Raw genomic sequence first — 26,910 nt, forward strand, 5'->3', positions numbered from 1 at the left:
TATATATCTATATATCTATATATCTATATATCTATATATCTATATATCTATATATCTATATATCTATATATCTATATATCTATATATCTATATCTATATCTACATATATATGTTTCAAACTTAAAGCTTCAGTGGAAAACTGTGAAAATCATATCTTAACTGGATATGATAAAATATTAAAGACAAAAAGAGCTGCATGTAAATGCTATAATCTAGTTAATGGACATATTTCTTGAAAAAATCTGGGTTTGCAACTCTAAAACTACCTCATGTATATACTAGAATTGAACAGGTGAACATATTTTTAAATTTACATATAAGAGTACAGGAAAGTTTGATAAGTGCAACTTAATCTCAAATGAGTTTGTCAAATGAGTTTGTAGAGAGCAACAGTTGTATAATACAGATATATAAAGAAAGTGGGAGGGAAAGAGAGGGGTGGAGAGAAACAGAGCCACTGTAACAAATGTAAAGTAAACCTAGGTCAATGGACATACAAGACTCTTTGGTACTACTAGATCCTGCACTTTGAAATTACTTCAATGTAAAATGTTAGCCTGAAACCTTTAGTCACTACATATCAGACAACCACCTACATAACCAGAAATGTTCATATTGGGAGGAAAAAGATGTCTGTGTTGAGCCCTGGAAATTGGAGAACACACTAGCTAGAGTCATACTAATACAATAGGATTCCAACATAATTTATCTTCATTTTTGTAGGGCATAGTCTATCTATTCATCTTAGTCACATATTTATCACAAATACTCTAAAAAATGAGATTGACTGACCCACAAGTGAACACTAAATGAATGAGAAAATTTTCAAGGAAAAATGGAATGTGTGCATTGTCTTAAAGCATCTCTCCCAAGATATTTTAACTATAAAGGGAGAAGTAGCAATTTGCCAATAAAGAAATCACAGATTCCAATTTAAACACAAAATCAAGGTATATGTCCCGTAACAAGACCTACCAAAATCATATCCCTGATAAGATACTAAAAATATGCATAATCTTTTTTTACCATTCTTGTCCCAAAATGCACAATTTTATTTGAACCATAAGAAAACATCAAACAAAGCCAGACACAGTGGCTTATAACTCTGAGTCCAGCACCCAGGAGACAGGGGCAGGAGGACAAAGACTTCAAGGGTTCAATGTCAACTTCAGCTACATGGTGAGTTTAAGGCCAACCTGGGCTACAGGAATTAGACTATGTCAAAAAGAGAGAAGGGGAGAGAGAGTGGGAGAGAGTGGGGGAGAGAGGGAGAAAGTGGGAGAGTAAGGGAGAGAGGAAGAGAGAGGGAGAGGGGGAGAGGGAGGGAGAGGAAAGAAGAGGGAAAGAGAGGGAGAGGGGGAGGGGGAGGGGGAGAGGGAGAGGGAGAGGGAGAGGGAGAGGGAGAGGGAGAGAGAGAGAGAGAGAGAGAGAGAGAGAGAGAGAGAGAGAGAGAGAGAGAGAGATCAGTCAAACTCAAATTGAGGGACGGTCTATGAAATAAACAGCCCATGTTTTTCAAAAGTATCATGAAATATAAGATTAAGAAACTGTTACAGACCAGGCAAAACTAAAGACAAATTAAAAGTAAATGCAATAAGGGATTCCAGATAAGATTCTACATCTGAAATGGATCACCGGTAGAAAAAGTGACAAAGTCAGGTATGGTGACACATGACTTTAATCTGAGTATGTGAAGAAGAGCCAAGCAGATTTCTGATTAGTCTAAACAATGGGTCACAGGTCAGCCAGGGATATATAGAAAGCCCCTGATTCCAAAAAAGAAAAGAGAGAGAAAAAAACTGATGGAATTCTAATGCAAATTAGTAGTAATGACCTGATATCAGCCCAACTGTTCTTTTTTTTTTTTTTTCTTCAAGCTTGGTTTTTGTGGGGCTTTTTTTGTTCTTTGTTTTTGTTTTGTTTTTTGAGAAAAGGTATCAGGGTTTCACTATGCAGGATGGCCTCAAACTTGTAGTGATCTCCTCATCTCTATTTTCTGAGTACTGAGATTCCAAGCAGGTTGTCCAAATGAAAATGGCCCCATAGACTCATATATTTGAATGCTCCACTTGCAGTTGGTGGAATTCTATGTTAAGGAATAGAAGGTGGCCTTACTGCCAGAGGTGTGCTACTGGGGGTTGTTAGCTTTGGTTTCAAAAGCCCACACCATTCCAGTTAGCTCTCTGTCTGCCTCCTGGGTTGTTGCCTTAACATATAAACCCTCTGCCATTGCTCCAATGCCTGTGTGCCCTACCATGCTCCCCACTGTCATGGACTCACTCTCTAAAATTGTAAGCAACTAAACATTTTCTTGTATAAGTTGCTTTGGTCGTAATGCTTTGTAATATTAGTAGAAAAGTAACTGCAACAAGCTCAATCTTCCATTCTTTTAGATTAATTTGTTTGAGCCCCAGGACCCAAATGAGAGAAAGAAAGAACCCCTGAAACTGTCCCCTTATATCTGCATGCATGCTATGGCACATGTGTGCCCTTCTCAACAGGCAAATCAAGCAATATAATTTAAATTCTTTAAGAGTTTAAAGAAAGACATCAAAAATACAAATGACAAAAAAATTTAAGCCCTCATCAAAGTTAAAACTCTCTTGTTTCAAAGCACACCAGAAAGAAAAACTCAAATTAAGAATGGGGGAAAATTTTTGTAAATCACTTATCTGATGACATACCTATATCTAGAACATTTTACAACCTTTACAATTCAAGCTATAAAGAAAAGCAATACAATTGTTCAAATGCACAAGCAAGCATATACATATATCTATAAAGAAGACACATACAAGGCTGGGATGTAGCTCACTTAGTGGCTCAGTTAATGCTTTCCTAGCACACACAAAGCTCTGGGTTTGATCCTCAGAACCAAATAAATTAGGTATGGTGGTACACCGCCACAATCCTAGTACCTGGGGGATATGGGGAAGAGGGTCACAAATTTTAGATCATCTTCTACTATACATAGCACTAGAGGCCAGCCTGGAAGACATAAGACACTATCTCAAAAAAAAAAAAACCTGAAAATATATAAGTATCCAATAAGTATATGAGGAGATCCTCAAAGCTAGATATGGTGATATATACCTGTAATCCCAGGACTCAGGAGGCTGAGGCAGGAGGATTACTACAAGTTCAAGGATAGTCTAAGCTACATAGTGAGCTCTAGACCAATATAGGCCACACAATAAAACTGTCTCAAAACAAGTAAGTGGGAGGGCAATAGAAGAAGTTCAATATTAAAAGTCATCTAGGAACTACCAATTAAAACTACAGTATAAGAGCTGGGCAGTGGTGGCGCACACCTTTAATCCCAGCACTTGGGAGGCAGAGGCAGGCAGATTTCTGAGTTCGCGGCCAGCCTGGTCTACAGAGTGAGTTCCAGGACAGCCAGGGCTACACAGAAAAACCCTGTCTCGAAAAACAAAACAAAACAAAATAAAAGTACAGTATGAGGCAGCCATAGAAGTGCATGTTCATAATCCCAACACTAAAAAAGCAGAAGCAAGAATACTGCTGCATGTTTGAGGCTAGCCTGCTCTACATACCTTGTTCCAAAATGATAAAGCACAATGGGCTACCACTACACACCTACTAGGCTAACTAAATTCAAAGCAACAGACAATAACAACTGTTAACAAGGATATGAAGAAATGAGAAGCCTCACATTGGTGATAAGAATTAAGACACTACAGCTGTTTTGCAAAGGAGTCTAGAAGTTCCTCAAAAGCATAGCCACACAGTTAGAATGTGATACAACTCTACTCCCACATATAATTTCGAAACAACATGTCCACACAAACAAACACAAATGTTCACAGCAGCAACATCCACAACAGCCAAAAGGTAAGACTAAAACAGATGTTGATCAATTAATGAATCAAGGTAAGACTAAAACAGGTGTCTATCAATTGATGAATCAAGAAGTAAAATGTAATATGTCTATACAATGGCATAGTATTGGGCCATAAGGACTAATACATGCTACAACATAGATGAACTCGAAAACAAGCTACATGGAGTTAGTCAGTGATGAGTAACTATATATAATATGACTGCATTTCTTTCTGTTTGTTTGTTGTGGGTTTGGCGGGGGTTAAAGATTTATTTATTATTATATGTAAGTACACTGTAGCTGTCTTCAAACACACCAGAAGAGGGCGCCAGAACTCATTATAGACGGTTGTGAGCCATCATGTGGTTTCTGGAAATGGTCCTTCTTCTCAGGACCTCGAGAAGAGTAGTCTGTGCTCTTAACTGATGAGTCATCTCTCCAGCTCAGCATTTATTTTTGTTTCTTGATTTTCTTAAAACATACTCTTGCTCTCTATTCTCAGAAAGATGTGAAATCACTAGGTCATCCAGATTAACCCCAAACTTGCAGAAATTCTCCTGCCTGCCTCAGTCTCTCACATGCTGAAATCATAGGAGTTCACCATTGTGCTCAACTTTATAGGTTCATTTCTATGAGATGTCCAGAATAGGCATATACATCTACACAAAAAGAGCCTCTGTGGCTGTCTAGTAACCATAGGATTGGAGGCCACCACTAGGGAACATGGGGATTCTTTTGGAAGTGATGGGAATATTCTAGAATTAAGTAGTTGTTATAGGTATACAACCCTGTGGCTATAGTAAAACCATTGACTTGCATACTAAATGTACAAGTTTTCTGGGATGTGGGCTACAATTCAGTAGCACTGTTATGTTTTAAGTGGAAACATTAGAAAAAATATTTAGTTTCATATATGTTCTGAACTTGATTATATCGAGCAAAGTTCAATCTGGTGAGTGGAGAGTATGTCGTAATCACGTGTGTAAAACACTCATCTCAGTCCAGGTGTCCTCATTCAGATTATTAAACAGTCAATGTTTATATGTTGGTTGAAAGCCCAAAAGTAGAAAGCAATATGGTTAGAAACAAAAAGAGCTGGAGAAATTACAATTACTGCTCCAGCAAAGGAAACCCACTAACTAGTAAGATGATAAAATGTACTACTCTCAGCCTCACTGGGAAGGGTTGTGGAAATTTATGATTTAAAAACTAATATGGGTAGAGAAAGAAAAATGAAGCCAAGAATATTTGAGATAGGCTGTAGTCATCTCTCCAGCCCCACCTCTACCCAATTTCTATATTCTTAACAAGAAGTCATTATGTGTTTTGACTCTAACAGAAAAGGCAAAGGTAGTAATTCCATCTCTGTAGTCATTTAGTGCATATAAAAGTTAGAGCTGTTGCTTTTAGTTGCAAAACTCCCATCTTTGGCATTTTCTCAAGATGGTCTCTAAAATTCTCAAAGCTATAGTACATTTTATTTCAGCACCAAGAAGCTGTTGTTTCTGAAAGATGAGAAAATAGCAAAAGTTTTCTGTAGTGCTACTCTAGGAATTTGCCTAAGAAATTTTTTGTAAGAAAAATGAAGAGTAGAACCAGATTCCATCCTTGGCTACATCTGTGAAGCCAATACTAAAGCCATCAGGGAGAGCTAACCTTTCCAAAAAAGCTGTTCCATCTAAGAAGCCATAGAAGTCATTGCTTGCTAACATCTCAGAGCTCATCTGCTCCACCTGACTGCTCCCTAATCCTTGATTAGAAGTACAAAGTGCTCAGACAGAGAACCTGAGTTCTTAGAGAGGGGCTTCTTAAAACTTTTGCCATTTGTAATCTTTTTGTCCAAGAAATTTTTATATAACCCCAAGTATACAGGTATATTAAACAGTACTACAACTCAAATATTCACTGATAATAAATCGTAAATAAATTTCATTTAAAATAATTACTTAGTGTATTTATAATTTTACCATTTGTTCAAGACTAAAGCAAATTTGCAAACTAATGCAATGGGTGTACTTGTTTGTTTTTTACATAAAAATTAAATTCTGGAAGGATACTGCAAGACATAGGGCACCCTTTTTTTGTTTTGTTTTGGTTTTTGGTTTTTGGTTTTTTTGAGACAGGGTTTCTCTGTGTAGCCCTGGCTGTCCTGGAACTCACTCTGTAGACCACACTGGCCTCGAACTCAGAAATCTGCCTGCCTCTGCCTCCCAAGTGCTGGGATTGAAGGCGTGCGCCACCACACCCGGCGACACAGGACACCCTTAACACTTTGCACAGATGATCACTGTCAGTTCTGAAACTGCTGCTTCACATAAATATGTAGTATAAAATGGGAAAGGTATGCTAAAGGAATTTCAGAAATTGTCAAAATCACAACCCAAAATTCATTAGATGACTTTTGTGTTATGAAATTTGAGGTGGCAATTAAATTTCTATAATCAAACATTCATTCACTTGTGACCTTTCTAACCCAATAATATAATATAATAATATAACCCAAAACTATATTAGCTTGATATTTACATTTCACTACTGTTTCTACAAGCACAAAGCACTTTGTACTTAAGGTGGGGTGGGGGACACTACAATCCATAACATACGAGAGTCTCGGTCTGAGACAAGGTGCCTCAGGCAGCCTTCACTGGTGCTGTGTAGTGGGCTGCAGAGTACAAGGTGCACAGTGGTGTTCAGAACCAGAGGGCAGTAGAGGCATGCAATACAGCATAGGGAAGTGTGGCCAAAAACACCTAGGACCAGTTACACATTTGATACTGAATTAATTTTTGTTTATTGCACATTCAGTCATACAACCTGCATACAGGGCTGCAACCCTGTTCTTGGGTGAGAAAATTGCCCCTACCACACCTCTACACCAACCTTGTGTTCCACACCCTGCATCACCAACTAAAGAAGGGAAAAGCTGTTATTCATCACCATAGGGTAGCTTTGATGATCATGTTGACCTGACCTGCAAGGAAAAGCTTGTAATTCATAATTCAACAGAGTGCCAGTGCACCAAGACCTGCATTGGCTAGATAAAGTTACATTTTGAGGTGAAAAAAATCAATATCCATTTTGACTTTGAAATTTTAAACAATGGAATGTTGGGAAACTGCTCCTGACAAAGCACCCTGCTATACATTCACCAAGCAACCTGTCAGTAGCATCATTCTCCAACAAAGGGCTATTTTTATGCAGTACACTACAGAGAGAGAGGGGGGGGAAAAAAACCTTGTTGCCGTGGCAACAAGTTTTCCAGAAGATATGTTAATCTGTGAAAAATGCAAAAGAGAACAAAGCTATCTCTTCGCATGTCCCTAGATATCAGATTGCGGCATTGGTGGGCTTAAGGAAGATACAAAGAAATCCTCAGTACATACATATACACTTACAGGTGCATTATTGTATAAATTAAAGGTATAAGAGATGATGTTTTGCCACCAACCAAAGAGTACACATGGAGAAACCCATGGCTCCAGCTGCATATGTAGCAGAGGATGGCCTTGTCCAGCATCAATGGGAGGAGAGGCCCTTGGTCCTGTGAAGGCTCAATGACTAGTGAATGTGAAGGCAAGGAGGCGGGAGTGGGTGAATGGGTGGGGAAGCACCCTCACAGAAGCAGGGGGAGGGGGGACAAGATAGGAAAATTCTGGGGTGGGGGGAATCAGGAAAGGAGACAACGTTTAAAATGTAAATAAATAAAATATCCAATAAAAAAGAGATGACGTTTTGGCATGCATATCCATACTGAAATTATAACTAGAGTCAAATAACATTTCCATCACTTTCCATTGTTACCATTATGTGTGTTGGCATGGTTGTGTGTGTGTGTGTGTGTGTGTGTGTGTGTGTGTGTGTGTGTGTGTGTGCACATATACAAGTGCATATAGTGGGAATGCCTAAAAACTACCCTCTTAGTAAATTTTCAATATACAACACATTAAATGCAAGTTTGTGCCCTTTGACCTCCATTCTTCCCTAGTTCCTACCTTTCCCTGGCCCTGCTAGCCACAGTTCTAATCTGTTTCTATGTACTCAACCTTTCAGATTCCACACATAAATGAGATCATATAGTAGCATTCCATCTGTGTCTAGATCATTTCATTTCACTTAACGTAATGCCTTTCTTATTCACGAGTACTGAAACCAGTAACATATTTTTTTGGAAGACTAAATAATAGTCCTTTGTGTACATATGTACATGTATGTCACAATTTCTTCATCTACACAACTGACAGACACTTCAGTCATTTTAGCCATTGGGAAAAAACTGCACAAAACATTTGAGAACCGATTTTAACATGGAGAACAGGAATTGATGAATTGTGTGGCAGTGTGTGTGTATGTGTGTGTATGTGTGTGTGTGTGTGTGTGTGTGTGTGTGTGTGTGTGTGTGTGTTGAGAATCAAACTCAGGACCCTGTGTTTGCTCAGGAAGTGCTACCCACTGAGCTACATTCCCAGTTGCACTTACTTCTTGCCTTTCTTTCGTCTTCTTTAGGAACCTTTTGTCTTCTTTAGGAACCTCCATATTCTTTGCCATGCTGGCTATACTAATCTACTCTCCCAGCAACAGTCTACCAAGGTTCCCTTTTCCCCACATCCTGGCCAGTGTGTCATCGCTTCTCTTTTTGATAATTATACTTCAGAACAGTTGGGAGATGCTTTCTCACGGTGGTTTTGATTTTTGTTTTGCTAATTGTTACTGAATCTGAATTCTTTTCCACATCCCTGTTGGCCATTTGTGTGTTGTCTGCAGGAAAATGTTTACTCAAGACCTTGGTCTATTTGTCTAACTGGCTTGTTTTCCTGGTGGTAAGTTGTATTAGTCCTTGTTTTTTATATGAACTTATCATACACATGGTTCATAAATACATCATCCCAATCCATAAGCTATCTTTATCTTTTTTCTTTCTTTCTTTCTTTCTTTCTTTCTTTCTTTCTTTCTTTCTTTCTTTCTTTCCTTCCTTCTTTCCTTCTTGTTGCTCTTGTTGTTGCTACTGTTTGTGGTTTGGGGGGTTGTTTTTTAGATAGGGTCCCTCTATTATGTAGCTCTGGCTATTCTAGAATGCACTATATAAACCAAGCTGGTCTCAAATTCAAACTCACAGAGATCCACCTGCCTCTGCCTCCCAAGTGGCAGGATTACAGTCTTGCACCACTGTACACCTAGCTTCATGGGCTATTTTCTTGTTCGGTGGTACATAAGTCCTTTAGGCTGATAAGAAAAACATACTGGTTTTGTTTTGTTTGTTGTGTTTTGTTTGCTTTGTCCAAGACAAGGTTTCTCTTGTTTAGCCCTGGCTATCCTGAAACTCGCTCTGTAGATCAGGCTAGCCTCAAACTCAAGAGATTCGCCTGCCTCTGCCTCTGCCTCCCAAGTGCTGAGATTAAAGGCATGTGCCACCACCATCAGACTTAACTTACTGTTTTTTAAAAGATTTATTTTATTTCATATCTATAAAACGTTTAACCTGCATGTATGTATATGTACCACATTCATGCCTGGTACACCAGAAGAGGTCATCAGATCCCCAAGAACCAGAGCTATAAGTGATTGTGAGCTTCCATGTGGGTGTTGGAAACTAAACCCAGTAGTCTGGAGGAGCACCAAGTGCTCTTAAGCACACAACCATCTCTCCGGCCCCAACAACTTGTTGGTTTTGCTTCTTTTGTGTGTGCTTACGCATGATATTCAGAAGGATCATTGTTAGCCTAGGAGTATAAGCTCAGGGTTCAAACCTTATCTAGTATATGAGAAGCCCTTGTTTCAATCCCTAGTACTACAAAAAGAAAAATATTTTTATAAAAAGGAATAGAGCCCGATGTGGTGATGCACATCTATAATTTTAGTACTCCTGAGACAAGAACAAAGAGTCTAGACTTTGAGGCAACTTACAAGCACAGAGTATCTTTCTACTTATATTTCTGCTTAATTTTTCATCAATATTTACTGTTTTCAGCATATAGGTGCCTCATTTCCTTGGTTAAATTCATCTCTAGCTGATTCTTTTAAGACTACCATAAGCAGAACTATATATAAATCAGACATGGTAGCACATACCTTTATTCCTAGCACCTGGAAGCAGACACATGCAAATCTCTGTGAATTTGGCCCAGCCTGGTAAACACAGTGAGTTCCAAGCCAGTGAGGGCTACACAGAAAGAGACCCTGCCTCAAAAAAGAACTGTAGATAAAGCACAGTGGCAGAGAGAGCACTTACGTAGCATTCATAAGGCTCTGGGATTGACCTCCAGCACTGCTTACCCAAAGTGCAGCTGACTTTGTGTGTTAATCTGGTGTGTACCAACTTTATCAGATTCGTTTATTAATTCTATCAAACTTTCATGTTTTCTTCTACAGAATCATGCCAGCTACAAACTGGAACAATTTTTCCTCTTCCTCTTGGATTTAGATGTCATTTATATCTTTCTTGCCCTATTGCTCTTTTTTAATTTTTATTTTATGTGTATGTCCATTTTGCCTGTGTGTATGTCTATGTGTGCAATACCAAGGAGACCAGAAGAGAGTGTTGGATCCCCTGGGAGTTACAGATGGTTGGGAGCCTCCATGTAGGTGCTAGGAATTGAACCTGGATTCTGTGGAAGACAGGGGTGATAGTTAAGTCTGTAATCACAGTGCTTGAAAGGTAGAAGCTTCAATTACAGAGTAAGTTAAAGGCTAGCCTATGAAGACCATATAACCCATTATATAACCCCATAATGGGGTATATAAAAACCCCATTTAAAAAAGGAGAGGACCAGAGAGATGCCCCAGTAGTTAAGAGCTAGTCTTGCCTGAATATTCTTGCTAGTAATTTTCATACAAAACAATGTGATTCACTATATGAACAGAGTGAGGGGTAAAAGGGTAAATGGCCATTTAATAGATGTTTAACAAGCACTTGACAAAGTTCCACATCCTTTCCTGATAAAAATTCTTAACAAAATAAGTATTGAAAGAAAAAATTTAAAATAATGAAGGACATTTATGGAAAAAGCTCCACAGCTAATATCAAAATCAGTGATGACAACTGAAAGTTTCTCTTTTAAGATCCTATACAAAGTGAGGCTACCCACTCTCATCACTTTTATTCAAAAACAGTTTTGTGTATTTAAAGCAAGCCTGAATTTCAAGATAAACCCCACCTGTTATGGTTTATGGTCCTTTGACTATGTCACTGGATTCTGCTGGATAGGATTTTATTGACGATTTCTGTGTCTGTGTTCATCAGAGATATTAGCCTTTAGTTTTCTTATGGTTCCTGCACCTGACATTGGTATCAGAGCAATGCTGACCTAAGAAAATGAGGTTGAAATATGAACTAACCAGTACCCCCTGAGCTCGTGTCTCTAGCTGCATATGTAGCAGAAGATGGCCTAGTCAGCCATTGTTGGGAAGAGAGGCCCCTTGGTCTTGCAAACTTTATATGACCCAGCACAGGGGAACACCAGGGCCAAGAAGTGGGAGTGGGTGGGTAGGGGGGCAGGGGTGGGGGAGGGTATAGGGAACTTTTGGGATAGCATTTGAAATGTAAATAAAGAAAATATCTAATTAAAAAAGAAATATAAAATAAAAAAAGAAAAGAAAAGAAAAGAAAATGAGGTTGAGAGTACTCGTTTTCCTTCTATTTTCAGAAGAGTGTATAAAGGACTGGAGCTGGGCATCATGGTACTTGCCTGTAATTCCAGCTACTCAGAAAGCTGAGACAGCAAGTTCAAGGCCAGCTTGAACTGCAGGGTGAGGAAAATCCAGCTGAATCTATCTAATGGCATAGGTCTCAGGCAAACAGCCAAACAAAATCCATGTTCCTTGTTTGGTTTTACTTTTGGTCCAGAAGTACATGGTTCCTGCCTATAATCCCAATACTCTGGGAGGCTGAAACAGGGGAACTGCTGTGAGTTCAAGGCCAGCCTAGTGTATACAGGGAATTACTAGATAGTTGGAGTTACAATGAGATGCTGTCTCTATTTTTAAAAAATGAAGTAAAGAAGGGAGGAAAAGGGAGATAAGGCATGCCCTTTACTGACATAACACACATGTAATCATACCTTTAACCAAGACATCCAACATCTACCAAATGAATATAAAAGCAATAACGCCTCCTCCAAGACATTACCAGGAACAGCACATCAAGTGGGAAGAAATCACAGATGTCAGACATTCTACATGCACAGGACAGCTGCTCAACCTCTCACAACTTCTCGGACCAAAAGTGTCTGTAGTGTTGAGGTTTTTCAAACTTTGGTCTTGGAACAAAGAATAATTTAAGAGGCTAAGACATTCACACACTAAAATTCACATAGATAATTCTTATTGACATCTCTCAATATTAAAACTATGAAAGTGCTGGGCAGTGGTGGCACACACCTTTAGTTCCAGCACTTGGGAGGCAGAAACAGGCAGATTTCTGAGTTCAAGGCCAGCCTGGTCTACAAAGTGAGTTCCAGGACAGCCAGGGCTATACAGAGAAACCCTGCCCCCCCCCCAAAAAAATAGCCCCAGGGCTATCCACAACAGAGAACTGCCTGCCTCTGCCTCCCAAGTGGACTAAAGTGGATCCTCATGCCCAGCTTTTTTAAAACAGCATTTCTCTCTGTAGCCCAGGCTGTCTAGAACTTAAAGCAATTATTTGCCTCAGCTTCCCAAGGTCAAGAATTACAGGCATGTACCACTATGCCCAGAGACATATAATACATTACTCTAACACTTATTAATTTTGCTAGTTGACCCAGTGATGTCCTTTATAATATTTTTACCCAGAATCTAGTTCAAAAACTAGTTAAAGATATGATACTATATTCTATCATTTCTCTTAGCCTCCTTTAATATGGAATGGTTTAACCTTTCTGTGGTGTTTTGAATATGTTTGGCCCAGGGAGTGGCACTATTAGGAGGTGTGGCCTTGTTGGAGGAAGTGTGTCTCTATGGGGGTGGGCTTTGAGACCCTCCTTGCCTTAGTTAGGGTTTTACTGCTGTGAACAGACATCATGACCAAGGCAACTCTTATAAAAACATTTAGTTGGGGCTGCCTTACAGGTTCAGAGGTTCAGTCCAGTATCATCAAGGTTGGAGCACGGCAGCATCCAGGTAGGCATGGTACATACAGNCTGAGCTGAGAGTTCTACATCTTCATATAAAGAATACTGGCTTCCAGGCAGCTAGAATGAGGGTCTTCAGCTCACGCCCACTGTGACACACCTATACCCAACAAGGCCACACCGCCTAATAGTGCCACTCCCTAGGACAAGNTTATAAAAACCATCACACTCTGTTGCAGGATTTTCCCTTTCCAATCACATTAGGGCAGTGGGAGGTTTGTGATTGAACAGGAGAGGGGAGGCAGAGCAAGGAGTTAAGAGAGAGAGAGAGAGAGAGAGAGAGAGAGAGAGAGAGAGAGAGAGAGAGAGAGAGAGGTGTCTGAGGGAGAGAGGGCAAACCAGAATGGAGGCTGAGTGTTATCAAAAGGTTAGAATATGGCCAGGCATGCCGGGCATGGTGGCACACGCCTTTAATCCCAGCACTTGGGAGGCAGAGGCAGGTGGATTTCTGAGTTTGAGGTCAGTCTGGTCTAGTGAGTTCCAGGACAGCCAGGGCTACACAGAGAAACCCTGTCTCAAAAAAAAAAAAATCAACTGAGAGAATGCAAAGGAGGGATGATAAAACATTTTCAAGTTGAGGGTGGTGGTACACATATTTGGAAGGTGGAGGGGGAAAACTAGAAGTCTAGAAGTTTAAGATCATCCTCCACTCCAAGGCCAATCAGTGTCAAAGTGAACTACATGAAATTCTACTTGAAAAACAAAACAAAAAGACAGAAAACCTAGGGCCTCGGCTAGCTTACTGAGCAAAGGAACTTATAGCCAAGCCTAACATTCTGAGTTCAATCTCCAGGCCCCACATGATGAAAAGAGAAAAACAGTTCCTGTGAGTTGTCCTTTGATCTACATATGTGCACACGCGCATGCACACACACACAAATACACACACGAAAATATAACTTTAAAGAGGAAAAAGCGATATAATTCCAACGATAAACTCAAAAGATACAGCACACCAAATGCCTCTGAGAGCAAAAAGCTGTTGGTCTACTGACATCTGTTTTTCACAAAGCTGACTCTGAACTAAGAAGAGACAAAGAGATTATTGTGTTAAACATGTCCTTTTGAAAGTATCTGGGACAAACATTATTTCAAAAAGAGTCCCTTTAAATAAAATTTTTGCAATCCAGGACCTCACACATGTTAGACAAACCCTCTACCATTAAGCTATATCCCTAATCTTTTAAAATATTATTTTTAACATTTGAGACAGTTTCCCTAAGTTGTTCAGGATAACCTAACAAATGGGGACTGAATTTACCATCCTCCTGCCTTAACGCCCAAAGTAACAAGATTATATCTGCACTGCCAGGCCTCAGTTAATAAACAAATTTTAATAGCTGGCACTTATGGGCTTCCTTCAGTTACTCAGAAACCCACACAGGTGAAACCCCAAGGAAACGAAACCAAACTATTTCTCTCTAAAATGCTACACATGGATTAAGTCCAAACAAGCCTCTCCTACTAGCTTAATGTTAAGAGCCTCTCCTGGTCCTGAATTACCTACAGATGCAGAACAGCAGTTCTCAACCTGTGAGTTGTAACCCCTTTTGGAGGGTCCCACATCAGATACACTGTATATCATATGTTTACGTTATGATTCATAAACATAACAAAATTACAAAAAAGTAATTTTATGCTTGGGGTCACCACAACATGAATAACTGTATTAAGGAAGGGCGAGAACCACTGATACAGAGGATAGCTGAATTTCTCAAACCTTTCAGAGTGACATTTGCCTTCCAGCCTGTTAAGAGCTAAGGGCTCTCACATACAACGTACAGAAAATAGGCCCAGCAAGCAGATGGCACTTGCTCCAGAGTGGCTCTCCACAATCTGTCCTAACTCTTTTGTCCAGCACAACTCAGAGATGGGACTGCAGTGGCTGTTAGGTATTTAAGGAAGAAGCTGAGCATCTGTTCACTCTGGGCTTCCTGGAGGAGAACCTGGAAGCTGTAGGACCACAGCATCCTTACAGAACCTCACTCCCAACTGGGACACAGATGAGATAGGAAGAACAGATATTTCTACTCCTGATACCATGCAACTCTTCAGAGCAAGGCCTCTTAACTATTTTTGCAACACACAAAAAAATGTAACGTTTGCCCCAGATACTTTCATATTGTGGTATGTGGATGACTTTTAAAAATCATGTTTTAAATGCATAAAACACATAAGACTATAAAACTATACTGCAATATAAGCCATCAAAACAATAAAATCCAAATATATAGTAGAAACATTTTTACCACAATGAATAATAACAGGCAATGTCTAATTTATAGTAATCCATCACTGATAGATCTCTAATAAATGTATAATCTTTTTTAAAAATCTTTTTGTTTTTGTGAGACACAGTCTAACTGTGTCACCCAAGCAGTTCTCAAACTCATGGCAATTCCCTGCCTCAGCCTTCTAAGTACTTGTAAAATATGTGAGCCACCAAACATAGCTAAACATCCTATTTCTGTAAAGATGGTGACGTTATTGTGACATGTTGGTCATATACATAGTGAAATTCTCGACTTCAGCTGGGGAAGCCAATAAAAGTTACAGAGACAGTACCAGGCTGGCCAGGGATACACACAGCCAGTCAAGGCAACATAGCAAGACTGTGTCTCAAAATATGTATTATTTTCAACATCCAAACTGAGAAAATCCTGGTTTTGCTTTGTAATTTTTACGGAGGTCAGACCTGCCTCTCACACATTAAGGAACTACTCAACCACTGAGTAACATTCTCTGTAACAACATATGTTTTTCTACTTCTTTTCCTACCTCCTTTGAATCAAGAGGGAAAACAAATTACCTAAAGAGTAAAGTGAAAAATATCTAGGAAAATGGACTTACCAGTTCTACTTGGAATAAAAAAATAAAAAGTTATACATGACAACCAGTGGAGCTCTCAGGAAGAGGAGCACATGAACAGCCTGAGTTACACTAGATCTTGTCAGAGAGTGGGGAAATCAACCGACCCACCTTCTTTCCTTTCGTTGTAAGACAGGGTTTCTCTATGTAGTCCTGATTGTCCTGGAGCTCAGTCCATAGACTGGCTTAGCTACTAACCCAGAGATCCACCTGCTTCTGCCTCCTCAGTGCTTGAATTAAAGGGGTGTGCCACTATGCCTGGCAGAGGTTTCTGGGTGGTGGTGGTTGTTGTTTTGTTTAGTTTTTCTTAAAAACAAAAGGAAACTCTAAATTAGTTACTAAACAGTGTGTCTGCGTTTGAGGTTGCCTCAAAAAGCTAGGCAGGTTGAGTGCCTGAGTATCCTGGAACATGCCTGAAATCCTAACCTTTAGGAATAAGGGGAAAGGACTATAAATGTGAAAAGAGCCTAAGCTACAAAGGCCAGCCTAGGCTACACTGGGAAACCCTGACTCAAAAAATGCTGTTTCTTAATTTAAAAAAATAATAATAATCACAAGAACAGTGTTCTACTTCAGACAAAACATAGAAAGCAAGCATAATACAAAGACCTTAAGGTATCCCCCAAACAATTCTCACTTCCTATCGTTAGCATTCTCCCGGAATACTGACAGGACCTGTGGCCTGCTTCTAGCCAGCAGACTACATCAAAGGTGACAGGACATCATTTATCCTAGCTGGCTGGAGAGAGACAATCCCCTGCTAGCTTTAAAGAAGCAAACAGCTGTGCTGTAAATTGCAGAAAAACGGGGCCATGTCAGTGCTTTTGAGTAGCTCAGGGTCTTAGTCCTAAAATCACAAGCAGACTTGGGAGGTAGCTCAGTGATGGGGGCTTACCTAGCAAGAACTGAAATAAATAAGCTTTCTAAGCACAAGCAACCACATTCTACTATCAGCCACTGAAGGGTGGAATGCGGACTTCCTAAGCTCCAGAAGCAATGTAGCCCAGCTGACATCTTGACTGAATGAAGCTTTAAGAAACCCATAAGTAACTCCCATCTCACAGAAACTAGGGGAGAGTAAATGGGTGCTATCTTAAGGTGTTAAGTTTGTGGCAACTCAATCGAGAGAAACAGTTGGATTCTGCAGTTTCCAACAGAGGGAGAGCCAACTGTTCAATGTGCCAGGGGCTGTGCAAAGTCTAGAGGTCCCAGCTGCAGGAAGCCTCAGTCCAGGGGATGTGTGAGAACAGAATTCAATAAAGAGAAACCATAAGGTACTTGAGTATAGAAAACTAGGATTTGGGGGGTAGGGTCTAGAAAGGAACCAAACCACCTTATGGAGGTTTCAAATAATTAGCAAAATAACCCAAGATTACCTCAAAACCACTTTCCTATGGCCTTAAAGCAGGCCAGTCCCAAATTAGGAGCATAAAACTAGGACAATTTTCAAAGCTGTCTGTCTTTTATTTCTGGACTTCAGTTGGTTACTTTTCAATCACCCTATTGCTTTCTCCAAGTATTCTCTCTTTTTGTCTTTTTATTAATTTTTAAAGTTACCATAAGGTGATGGGCTTCACTGTTGCCTTTTCATAGATCCATATCAAAATACTTTGTTCTTTTCATCCCCTTTCCCCAATGGCCTCTCTATTGCTACTGCCCACTGCCCACCTATTGGTCCCTTATTCCCCCACAGATTATATGTATTCCATTACTCTAGTTTACCCCTTCCCAATCCCTTAATATCCCTTCCTTCCCTTGCATTATTTCTTTTCTAGTTTCATAACGCACCCCCCCTCACACACACACCAAATAAAATCTAGATTCTGTGAGAAAAACCATGTATTTTCTTTCCCAGTCTGGCATATTTCTCTTCCCATGCTGATTTCCAGTTCCGTTCATTTTCCTGCAAATGTCACAATTTCACTTCTCATTATAGCTACATAAAATACAATTCCATTGTGCATATACACTACATCTTCTTTATCCATTCATCTGTAGGAGGGCCACCTGGGCTGGTTTCAGGTCATGGCTATTGTGAACAGTACAGCAGTAAACGTGGATGTGCAATTAGCTCTGTGGTGTCCTGACTTGAGTGCTCTCTGCTTCTATGTCCCCAACTATTACAAATCAGTTCTCAAGCACCATTACCCCACAGCCAATAGCTTGATGGAGAAAAGCACTATCAGTCTTAGCATTTAACCACGGACTATTATGTACCTCGCCTACGTATCTTAAAGCACTGCATGCTCCAATCTCCGCCTGCCCCCTCCCAGGTTCATCTCCTGAAGATAAAACCTAGCAAATGTACATCTGAGACTTGACTTACAATAGTAGGAAGAAGGGGACCAAAGTTAGAATTAGAGATGAGGAGGACCACTACATCTATTTGTTTGACATTTTGTGGGGTTTGTTGTTGTTTGGGGCAGTGTGTATCTACTGACATCCATTTCACAAAAGGTCGTGCAGCAAAAAAGAAACAAACAACAAAAAGGAAAAGATGTAGCCCAGGCTGTCCTGAAACTCATAATCTTCCTGCCTCTAATCCTTTTCAGCGTTTGCCTACCAGTATGCACCACCACCAACAGCAAGATTCTGTGGCTTTAAAAAGGTGGCATACACAATGGAATTCTATTCAGCAGTTAAAAAAATAAAAATTTCGGGTAAATGGATAAAACTGCAAAGTACTATATACTAAGTGAAGTAACCCAAAGCCAGAAAGACAAATGCTATGTATTTTCTCTTATATGTAGATCTTAACTCCAAACCTTTAGATCTGAGCCAAGAAAATAGAAAGGCGATGCAGGAAGAAGCTCTATATAGGGGGAAAGTAGAACACAGTTGCTATGAAGGAAGAAAGAGAAATGGAGGGAGTCTTTAGGGAGGGAGGGAGGAGAGTAATACAGAGGAAAGGGGGCAGGGGAGATAAATAACACTAAGGATATTTTTTAAAGCCATCAGGAAACATTTTATGACCTTACTTAAAATATATACCTCATATAAATATGTGTGTATACAGATATACACAAACACACAGACAAAGAAACAGGCAATGACAGAAAGAGACAGCACTGAGGTGGAGTTGAACTACATGGAGTGATAATGCTCCCTGAAAGAGCCATAGACTTTCTTTAAAAACTCCAGGATCAGGCATGAAAAACCTCTCTTGTAGTTGTTGGCCAGGGGAATCCAGGAGACTCCCTAAACAATAGAATCTACTGCTGCTGCCCATGGCTGAATACATGAGCTGGAGCTGAGCAGAAGCCTTCCCTCCCAAGGCAGGACTAGCTTTCATAGGATCAGAAGGTGCTAGGTAAGCTGCCAAGGGAGGAAAAAAATCAATAGTCCTAGCCAGCTGTAAAGTCTCTGAACTACAACAAAAATAACCTGACCAGCAAGGTTTCACCAATGGCCCAATAACAGAACTTTATCTTGTTAGTAGCAGCTGTCTAATTGGACTTAAGGAATGCTCAATACAAAGGATTTCTTGTCTAGAACTGGTCTGCTACTATATAACAACTATCCGTGGCTGGAGCAGCCACACATTCTACAGGACAACCTACTACTGCCAGCTTCCTAAACCAATAGAATTTCTAGCTGATTCTAAATACTTAGCCTTATGCCTACAGATATGTGTAGCTCTCACACCTCAGCAAAGCAGCTTCTTCTCAAAGAAGACAGAAAGCCACAACTGGTCGACATGCAGAAAGTAAATGACCACAGGGTGCTAGCTCCATTTGGTGGAACTATAACACAACTCCTACACCTAAAGCTCAAGGAAAATTGAGGAAGAACAGACAGACAGACAGAGCAAGCCAGAGGATCAGGACACCTGCTAACAGACCATCTCTTCTATATGAGAGGGAAACTGCACCCATGAAATCTCAAAATTTTGGTTACATAAACAAGACCTACATAATGACAACAGCAATTAACATTCCAATGTGGATGGAAGAAATTCCACAAAGCCGCACCTCTAGATAAAGAGCTACAGGCAAGTAATGGCTGCTGTGAGAGCAAAGTGAAAGCCAGAGAGAGGAGACAGACAGAGAGAGAGAGAGAGAGAAAGAGAGAGAGACAGAGACAGAGACAGAGAGACAGAGACAGAGACACACAGAGAGAAGAGAGAGACAGAGACAGAGACAGACAGACAGAGATAAGAGAGAGATCCCAACTGGTCAACCTTAAACACATGTACATAAAAGCACCATTAAATGGACTCAGTAATGTGTGTGTATGTGTCTGCGCATGTGCATGTGCACATGCGTGAATTTGAATATTTTAGACACTGTGTTATCAACTTTGGGAAATACTACCTGTTTGCCATGCTGAGTTGGCATTGCACAGAAATTAACAGCCATACTGATTTAGAAATGTTAAACTTAGGGTTTTTTTTACATTTGTATACTATATTAAATATATATGGTCTTATCTGTGTGGATTTGATTACAGAAGCTAACAGAATATTCTCTAGCAGAAAAACCTAGTAAGATTAAAAGAGCACTGAAACACACTCACAAATGACAGTGTGCATTGTATGTGAATATAATGAGGTATTTTTGATGTTCATGTGTTTGGAACAATCCTTAGTCATGTGACACTGTGCATAAGTCAAGAAGGTCATCTACTTTCCTTTGGCATAAAGATTTCCACCATATCACGATGACTCACTGTCAGCATGGGTAATAAAGTTTTCAAAAGGAAACAAACGAACTGACGGGACATATGTCAACAAGGACAAATTCCAAAAAAAATATAACAATGAGAGGAAAAACAAGTTGTGGAAGGTTACGTAGACTACAATGTCTTATTTTAAACTAAAATAATATGTAAAAATGTTCTGTTTTAGTCACACACACACACACATATAAATAAAACAAAAGTAGAAAATAATTTTTAAAAGTCGTACATGCTAAGGCATTGTCTCACTATACAGATCAAGTAGGTTTCAAACTTGCTGTCCTCCTGACTCAACTTCCCTAGAACTGGGATTTTAGGCAAGCCTCCCACTGCACCATACTTCAAACATCCTTTTAACCAGACATTGTCTTGAATCTGGTACTTACTGTATCTGCTGGTATCTATTCTCTTTTAGAAAGATAAACTTGGCAGGGTGTATCCCCAGAACCTGGGAAGTAGACGGAGGATTGGGAGTTTAAAGCGATCCTCATCTACATGGTGAGTTTGAGACTGGCCCGGGCTACATAAGACCTTGTCTCCAAAAAACCACCATTTCTAACAGTATTCCTAAACAGTATTTATTATAAAATTATGGTTTAGTGCATTCCCTCTCATCCCCTCAAGTATTCGTTACAGTGACACAAAACTGTAACCCCAGAGCTCCAGAGGCTGAGACAATGCAAGTTGATGCAAGCTAAAGGCTAGTCAGAGCTAGCTACTAGTAGTGAAAAATGTGTCTCAAAAATATATATATATATATGCAGCCAGGCATAGTGGCACACGCCTTTAATCCCAGCCCTTGGGAGGCAGAGGCAGGCGAATTTCTGAGTTCAAGGCCAGCCTGGTCTACAGAGTGAGTTCCAGGACAGCCAGAGCTATACAGAGAAACCCTGTCTCGAAAAAAAGAAAAATATATATATATATATATGCTATAAAATGACATGATCTAAAAAATCAAAAGTGATAAATTGTTTCATTTATATTTTAAAGGTTTAATTTTAATGTAAATTCTGTGTCTATGTAGGGAGTGCACATTACTACAATACCCACAGAAGCCAAAAAGGGACATAAGGGAACTGGAGTTACAGAGGGCCATGAGCCAATCAATATGGGTGCTCTTACTGACATTTTAAAAGAATAGTTCTGGCTAACTATGAACCACAACAATAACCAACATGACATGATAACCCCAAAGGTAAAAGTAGTGATATTCATACCTTGGAATTAACAAGTCTCTAATTGAACTCAAGGCCCACTCAACAAGATACAATCATGTCAGGTCCTGGAAACCTAACCAGCTAAATACCCAGGGTTAGTGCAGATATGTATTTTAGATGAAAGCCTACAACCACAACTTTACTAAACCAGCATAATGCCTAACTACATTCTAAATGTTTGTCCTTACACCCATCATCAAAGAAACCTCTCTTTGCAACAGAAAAGAGACCATTACAGAAAACCACACGCAATGAAAATGCAGAGTTGTGAAACCCAGTTCCAATGGATACATCTACAATACACCCTCATGCCTAACACTTGGAGATCACAATCGAAGAGGGAGTAGGAAGATTGTAAGAGCGGGAGGATCAGGGAGTTTGCTGTGAGATTGTCTCGCCTAGGACTGCCTGGGGTGCCTAAACTCTATACAAAGAACAGCAGCAACTGAGAGAGTCTGAGAGTGGGAGAAACAGCTTTCCCCAGGGAAGAGCGTACCAACTGGCTATCCAATACCAAATGGTCAGCCCTGAGAGTATATACATACAAATAACATTATACAGACTGAGAGGGCTAGAGTTTGGAAGATATGTGTATATACATATATGTGTGTATACATGTAACAACAATGAATTTTAAAAGAGGCCATAAATTAAGTGAGAGCAAGGAATAATATATGTGAGGGTTTGAAAGTAGGAAAAGGAAGGGGGAAATAATGTAAAAAAAAAAAAAGGAGAAATTATATTATCTCCAAAGGAAAAACAATTTAAAATTAAATAAATAGTTCTGACTAATAATCTCATAACAGGAAAGTTTTCCTGATAAGGATTTTGTTGATTTCCTTTTACCTGTGGCTCTCCTTAATGATTAAGCAGTTTTTTCGAAGATATTTTTAATTTTCAAATAACTAGCTTGTGGTGGTACACACCTGTAATCCCAGCACTTGGGAGGTAGTGGCAGGAGTTCAAGGTCAACTTTTGCTACATAGAGAGTTTGAGGCCAGCTTGAGCCATGAGGGAACCTAAATTGAAATTTCTAATGACTTCTCAAAGATAAGACTGTGTCCAGAGATTTTAAAATCATTCGTATGGAGCTTAAGAGTCGGCTCAGTATTTAAGAGCACTTGCTGCCCTTGCAGAGAACCAGAGTTCAATTCCCACCATCCACATGGCAGTTCACAACTGTTGGCAACTGTAGATCCCAGGGAATCTGATGCCCATTTTTTTTAATCTTGGTATTTACCAGGCATACACAGAAAAACTCTTATATGTATAAAATAATAAATAAATCTAAAATAAAATAAAATAAACCTACTTCTCACAGCCAGGGTGTGCTTCTTTGCCTTAATCTATTATCTGACAATCAGATATTACTGATTGGGAATTTTCCCGATTTAATGGTTTCTCCTGATAATATATATCAAACAATATTTATAACTAATCTTGATGTCTAAGGATGGCCTATCATTGGATCTCTGTGAGTTATAGATAATAATCATCATTTTTAAGACAAAGTCTCATTTACCCAGACTGACCTCAAATTAGCTATGTTGCTGAGGGTGACCTTGAACTTGAAACCCTTTTGCCTCTACCTCCAGAGTGCTGAGATTATAGGTATGTGCCACCATGTCTGATTTTGTGCAGTGATGGGAACTAAATCCAGTCTTTCATGCATGCTAGGCAAGCACTCTACCAACTGTGCTAAATCCCCAGCCCTACATTACAGTCATCTTAATCGTATGCTTATTAAGAGGAAAACCTGGCCGTTAACCATAGAAACTACAAGGTCTGATTACTGTCTCCATGATTTGAGCAGTTATACCTGTTGGGCCACTTAAATCTGAACTTACAGGTTTCGGTTTAGAAGGGAAAGGGGGAAATTTTCTACATTTGTATTAAAATAGCTAGTACACTAACGAAGTAAAACAAATGAAGTCAGACAGGAAATACACACATTACCAAAGTGGTGGATAAAAGTTACATGGCCACTAGATCCCAACTTTGATTACCCTTCCCAGCTCAGGGTGACTTTAAATGTTAATTGTTACCTGTACCAAGAGTAATGGGTCATTCTAACTTGTTATGTTAAAGGGGCTGTGTTTTATTTCTCTGGGCTGAATAAGGGAACATAAAGCTCAGACTCACTACAAACAATCTAGGAATGGCCCCTTTTTGTAATATCTAAAATAATTTTTTGCATGCAGTTTTCCACTCTAAGTCTCTGTACCTTAGGTTCTTTTGTACCTTTGGTTCTTTTTAAATTATATGTTCTTCAAGAGAAAATCAATTATCGCACTGGAAAGACCCCCTCTCCAATTCCTGGGAAAACCTCAACCAATTTTCATATGCCCCTTTCTCTTATCACATTTAATGTATTAGTGTCCACAAATTAATCCTAGCCAGATGTACAGCACAATTATTTGGTGCATTGCCTCAGACACTTTAGTAAATTTATTATGCTCAGCAGTATCCTGAGGTCCTTGTAATAGTTTGTTTCAGAACACCAACTTCCTTATCATTCTGTGCAACTCAACTGCTTAGCAACTGTGGCAGAACTATCTTCTTATCACAGAATTCTACAGGAACAAACAGCCATGCTAATTCTATGAATACTAATCATGTTCAGAAATCCTCAATTCGAAAAGGTGAACCAAGTGGCTAAACTTATGCTCATAAACATATGAGCGTCTATGTATAATCTAGCAGTATAAAACAGTCTTGAGTGCCAGAAGGAAGAAGGAAGGAAGGAAGGAAGGAAGGAAGGAGAGAGAGAGAGAGAGAGAGAGAGAGAGAGAGAGAGAGAGAGAGAGAGAGAGAGAGAGAGAGAGAGAGAGAGAAAGAAAGAAAGAAAGAAAGAAAGAAAGAAAGAAAGAAAGAAAGAAAGAAAGAAAGAAAGAAAGAAAACAAAGAAAGAAGAAAGATTGGGCCTCACAAAGGCAGAGAAAGGCAGAGAAAGATCTGGTAAGTGAACCATAAAACTGTCAGTACTTCCTAGGAACTACATTTTAAAGCATTTGCTCACCACTGTAAATATTCGTTTGTCGCTAATAACTTTCACACTATTGCTTTTTAAGTATAGGTTCACAGTTAGGGCTTGATATTAGCAATATTATCCCCATTTACTGCTGGTAACATCAAAAGACAAAAGGCTTACCAAGCAATTTCACCAAGCCTCAAGGAAAGCACAAAACACAAACAGCACCTGCTGTGAATCATCCTCCCTCCTTTCCAGGTATGGGGCAGACAGAAGCTATGACACCCTTTGTTTCGTAACTCCATGTCAAAGTCAAGTGACAATAAGATGGCAAACTACAGCTGTAGACTTCTGAATCCACCCATGGACCCAAATGGGGAACTTACTTTGGACTTGATCAATGTTCCTGTCTTGTAGCCCTGAGTCCCTGTTCTACAATTGGGCATTAAGGTTTTCCAGCTCTATACTAATAATCAGAAATACATTAGTGAACAAATATATGTAGCAGATATGTACATATCACAAGTATAAAGAAAGGACAACATGTAGCTGTAGGCCCAGAGCTACATGACACACATGTACACACCCTTCAAGTTCAAATCCCAACAAGGCACCCCGAGAGAGAGAGTGTAGTCAACAAAGGGAGGGGCAGGAGCAAGGAACAGAGGTTAAAGCAGACAGCAGCCAAAACAAACATCACTTTCCGAACAGGGCAAACTTTGGGTCTGGGAGATTGTAGAACCCCCAGAAATGAAAGGGGTGTCAGACTTTCTCAAGGGACGAAGAGCACAGCCAAGCACTAGGCTCAGAGCAGATGAGCTGCAGAGGAGGCTGATGTCCCTGGGGACAAGGGCGTCGCCACCATCCTCCGCAGCAGAGCACCCCCCCCCTTTTTTTTTTTTTTTTTTTTTTTTTTTTGCCGTCCTGGCCACCGCCCTCCAGATTCCCGGGAACAGTCCCTGGGAATAGTAGTCGTTGCCCCATTCTTCCCATAGACACTGCTCCCACAGACCAGAGAGGGTAAGAGAGTGCAGAGACATACCTGGTGCAATGTCTCTGGTGGCAGCTGCGACGCTCGAAACAGATCGGCTACTGGACCAGCGGCCGCAGTGGCAGTGCCGGGGGCGAGCCTGGTAGCCTCGGGGGGTCCAGGTCCGGGGCCCCCGCTTGCAACGCCCGCACAGCGCGCGAAGAGCTCAGAGTAGCACTGCTGCTCGCTATCGCTCAGCAGCAACGGCGGCCCGGCGCCGCAGCCTCCGCCCGCCGCCACTTCCATAGGGCCTTCTGTAGCGTCCGGACCGAGCGCCTTCCCCGGCCGAGGTGCTGGTGCCGCTGCCAGGGCCACCACCGCCGCCTCGGCCTCCGAAGCCGCCGCCCCCACGCCCCGCAGCTGCAGCGCCGCCGCTTCCTCCAAGAGCGCGCCGGCCCCGCCCCCCGGGCTTGAATGTTGTGCCTCCTCTGCGCGGCACATGGAGACAGGCGCGGCGCTGACCAATCACAGCCCGGAATCCCACCTGGGCCCCTCCCCCAAAGCCCTCCCCGCTCCGCCCCTTCGCCAGGTAAGGAACGCAACTCCGCCCGCCGCCCTCCCAAGCTTTTCACCTGCTCTGCAAGCGAGGCCAGGCAGAGAGAGCTGCTGCCAACGCCCACCAAGCCCACCTTGTTCCTGAGGGGCATCTTGGGCTCTCCACCCTGGCTGGCAAGGGAACATCTGGACACACACACAAGAAAAACAAGAGTTTGTCAGGGGATGGGGAAGACTGAGATGTTGTCTCATTGGGAGTCCCATAAGGATGTGGTGTCCAATTAGAAAAGGGACCAGTCATGAAAAGTTGGAGTTCCCTTCCTCCTATGTCCTGAAAAGCTAACAACAACAAAAAGCACCAAAGATGTGAATGGGGTCCCAGCACCACCCCAGAGAGGATGGGGTTAGCCAGACTTTCTCAGGTCTGGCTGGGATCTGGATTTGAATCTTACTGAGAAGTGCCAGAAGGTACTTCTTGAAGAAGGTACTTCAGAAGGTCCTTGAGAAAGAAGTGGGAAAAGGCGTTTTGGGGTTTTGTTTGTTTGTTTTTCAGATATGAGGTCCATTCTGCTCCACTGCTCGACAGAAATCTGGGAAACAGTTGGTGAGAGACACTAGCTGGAAAATTTATGCTTCTTAAATCCTGAAAGTACTGACCTCTGTAACACAGAGTCCTCACTTTCTGGAAGGATTTCTATTTTTTTTTT

General features: G+C 40.6%; 1 protein-coding gene across 7 annotated transcripts in view; it reads right to left on the bottom strand.

Annotated features, from left to right (window-relative positions):
- Reps2 (RALBP1 associated Eps domain containing 2) overlaps positions 1-26,099 on the bottom strand; it is a 218,286-nt gene extending 192,187 nt beyond the window's left edge. For 4 of the 7 annotated variants that reach the window (XM_029534081.1, XM_021187406.1, XM_029534083.1 and 1 more), the window contains exon 1: positions 25,721-26,099. In XM_029534081.1, the coding sequence (XP_029389941.1) occupies positions 25,721-25,954 (234 nt within the window). In that variant the 5' untranslated portion in view covers positions 25,955-26,099. The remainder of the gene's footprint in view (positions 1-25,720) is intronic. The other 3 variants (XM_029534082.1, XM_029534079.1, XM_029534080.1) reach the window with 1 other exon arrangement.
- Positions 26,100-26,910: the final 811 nt, after the last annotated feature.

Source organism: Mus pahari, chromosome X (genome assembly GCF_900095145.1).
Source record: "Mus pahari chromosome X, PAHARI_EIJ_v1.1, whole genome shotgun sequence".
Lineage (NCBI taxonomy): Eukaryota > Metazoa > Chordata > Mammalia > Rodentia > Muridae > Mus > Mus pahari.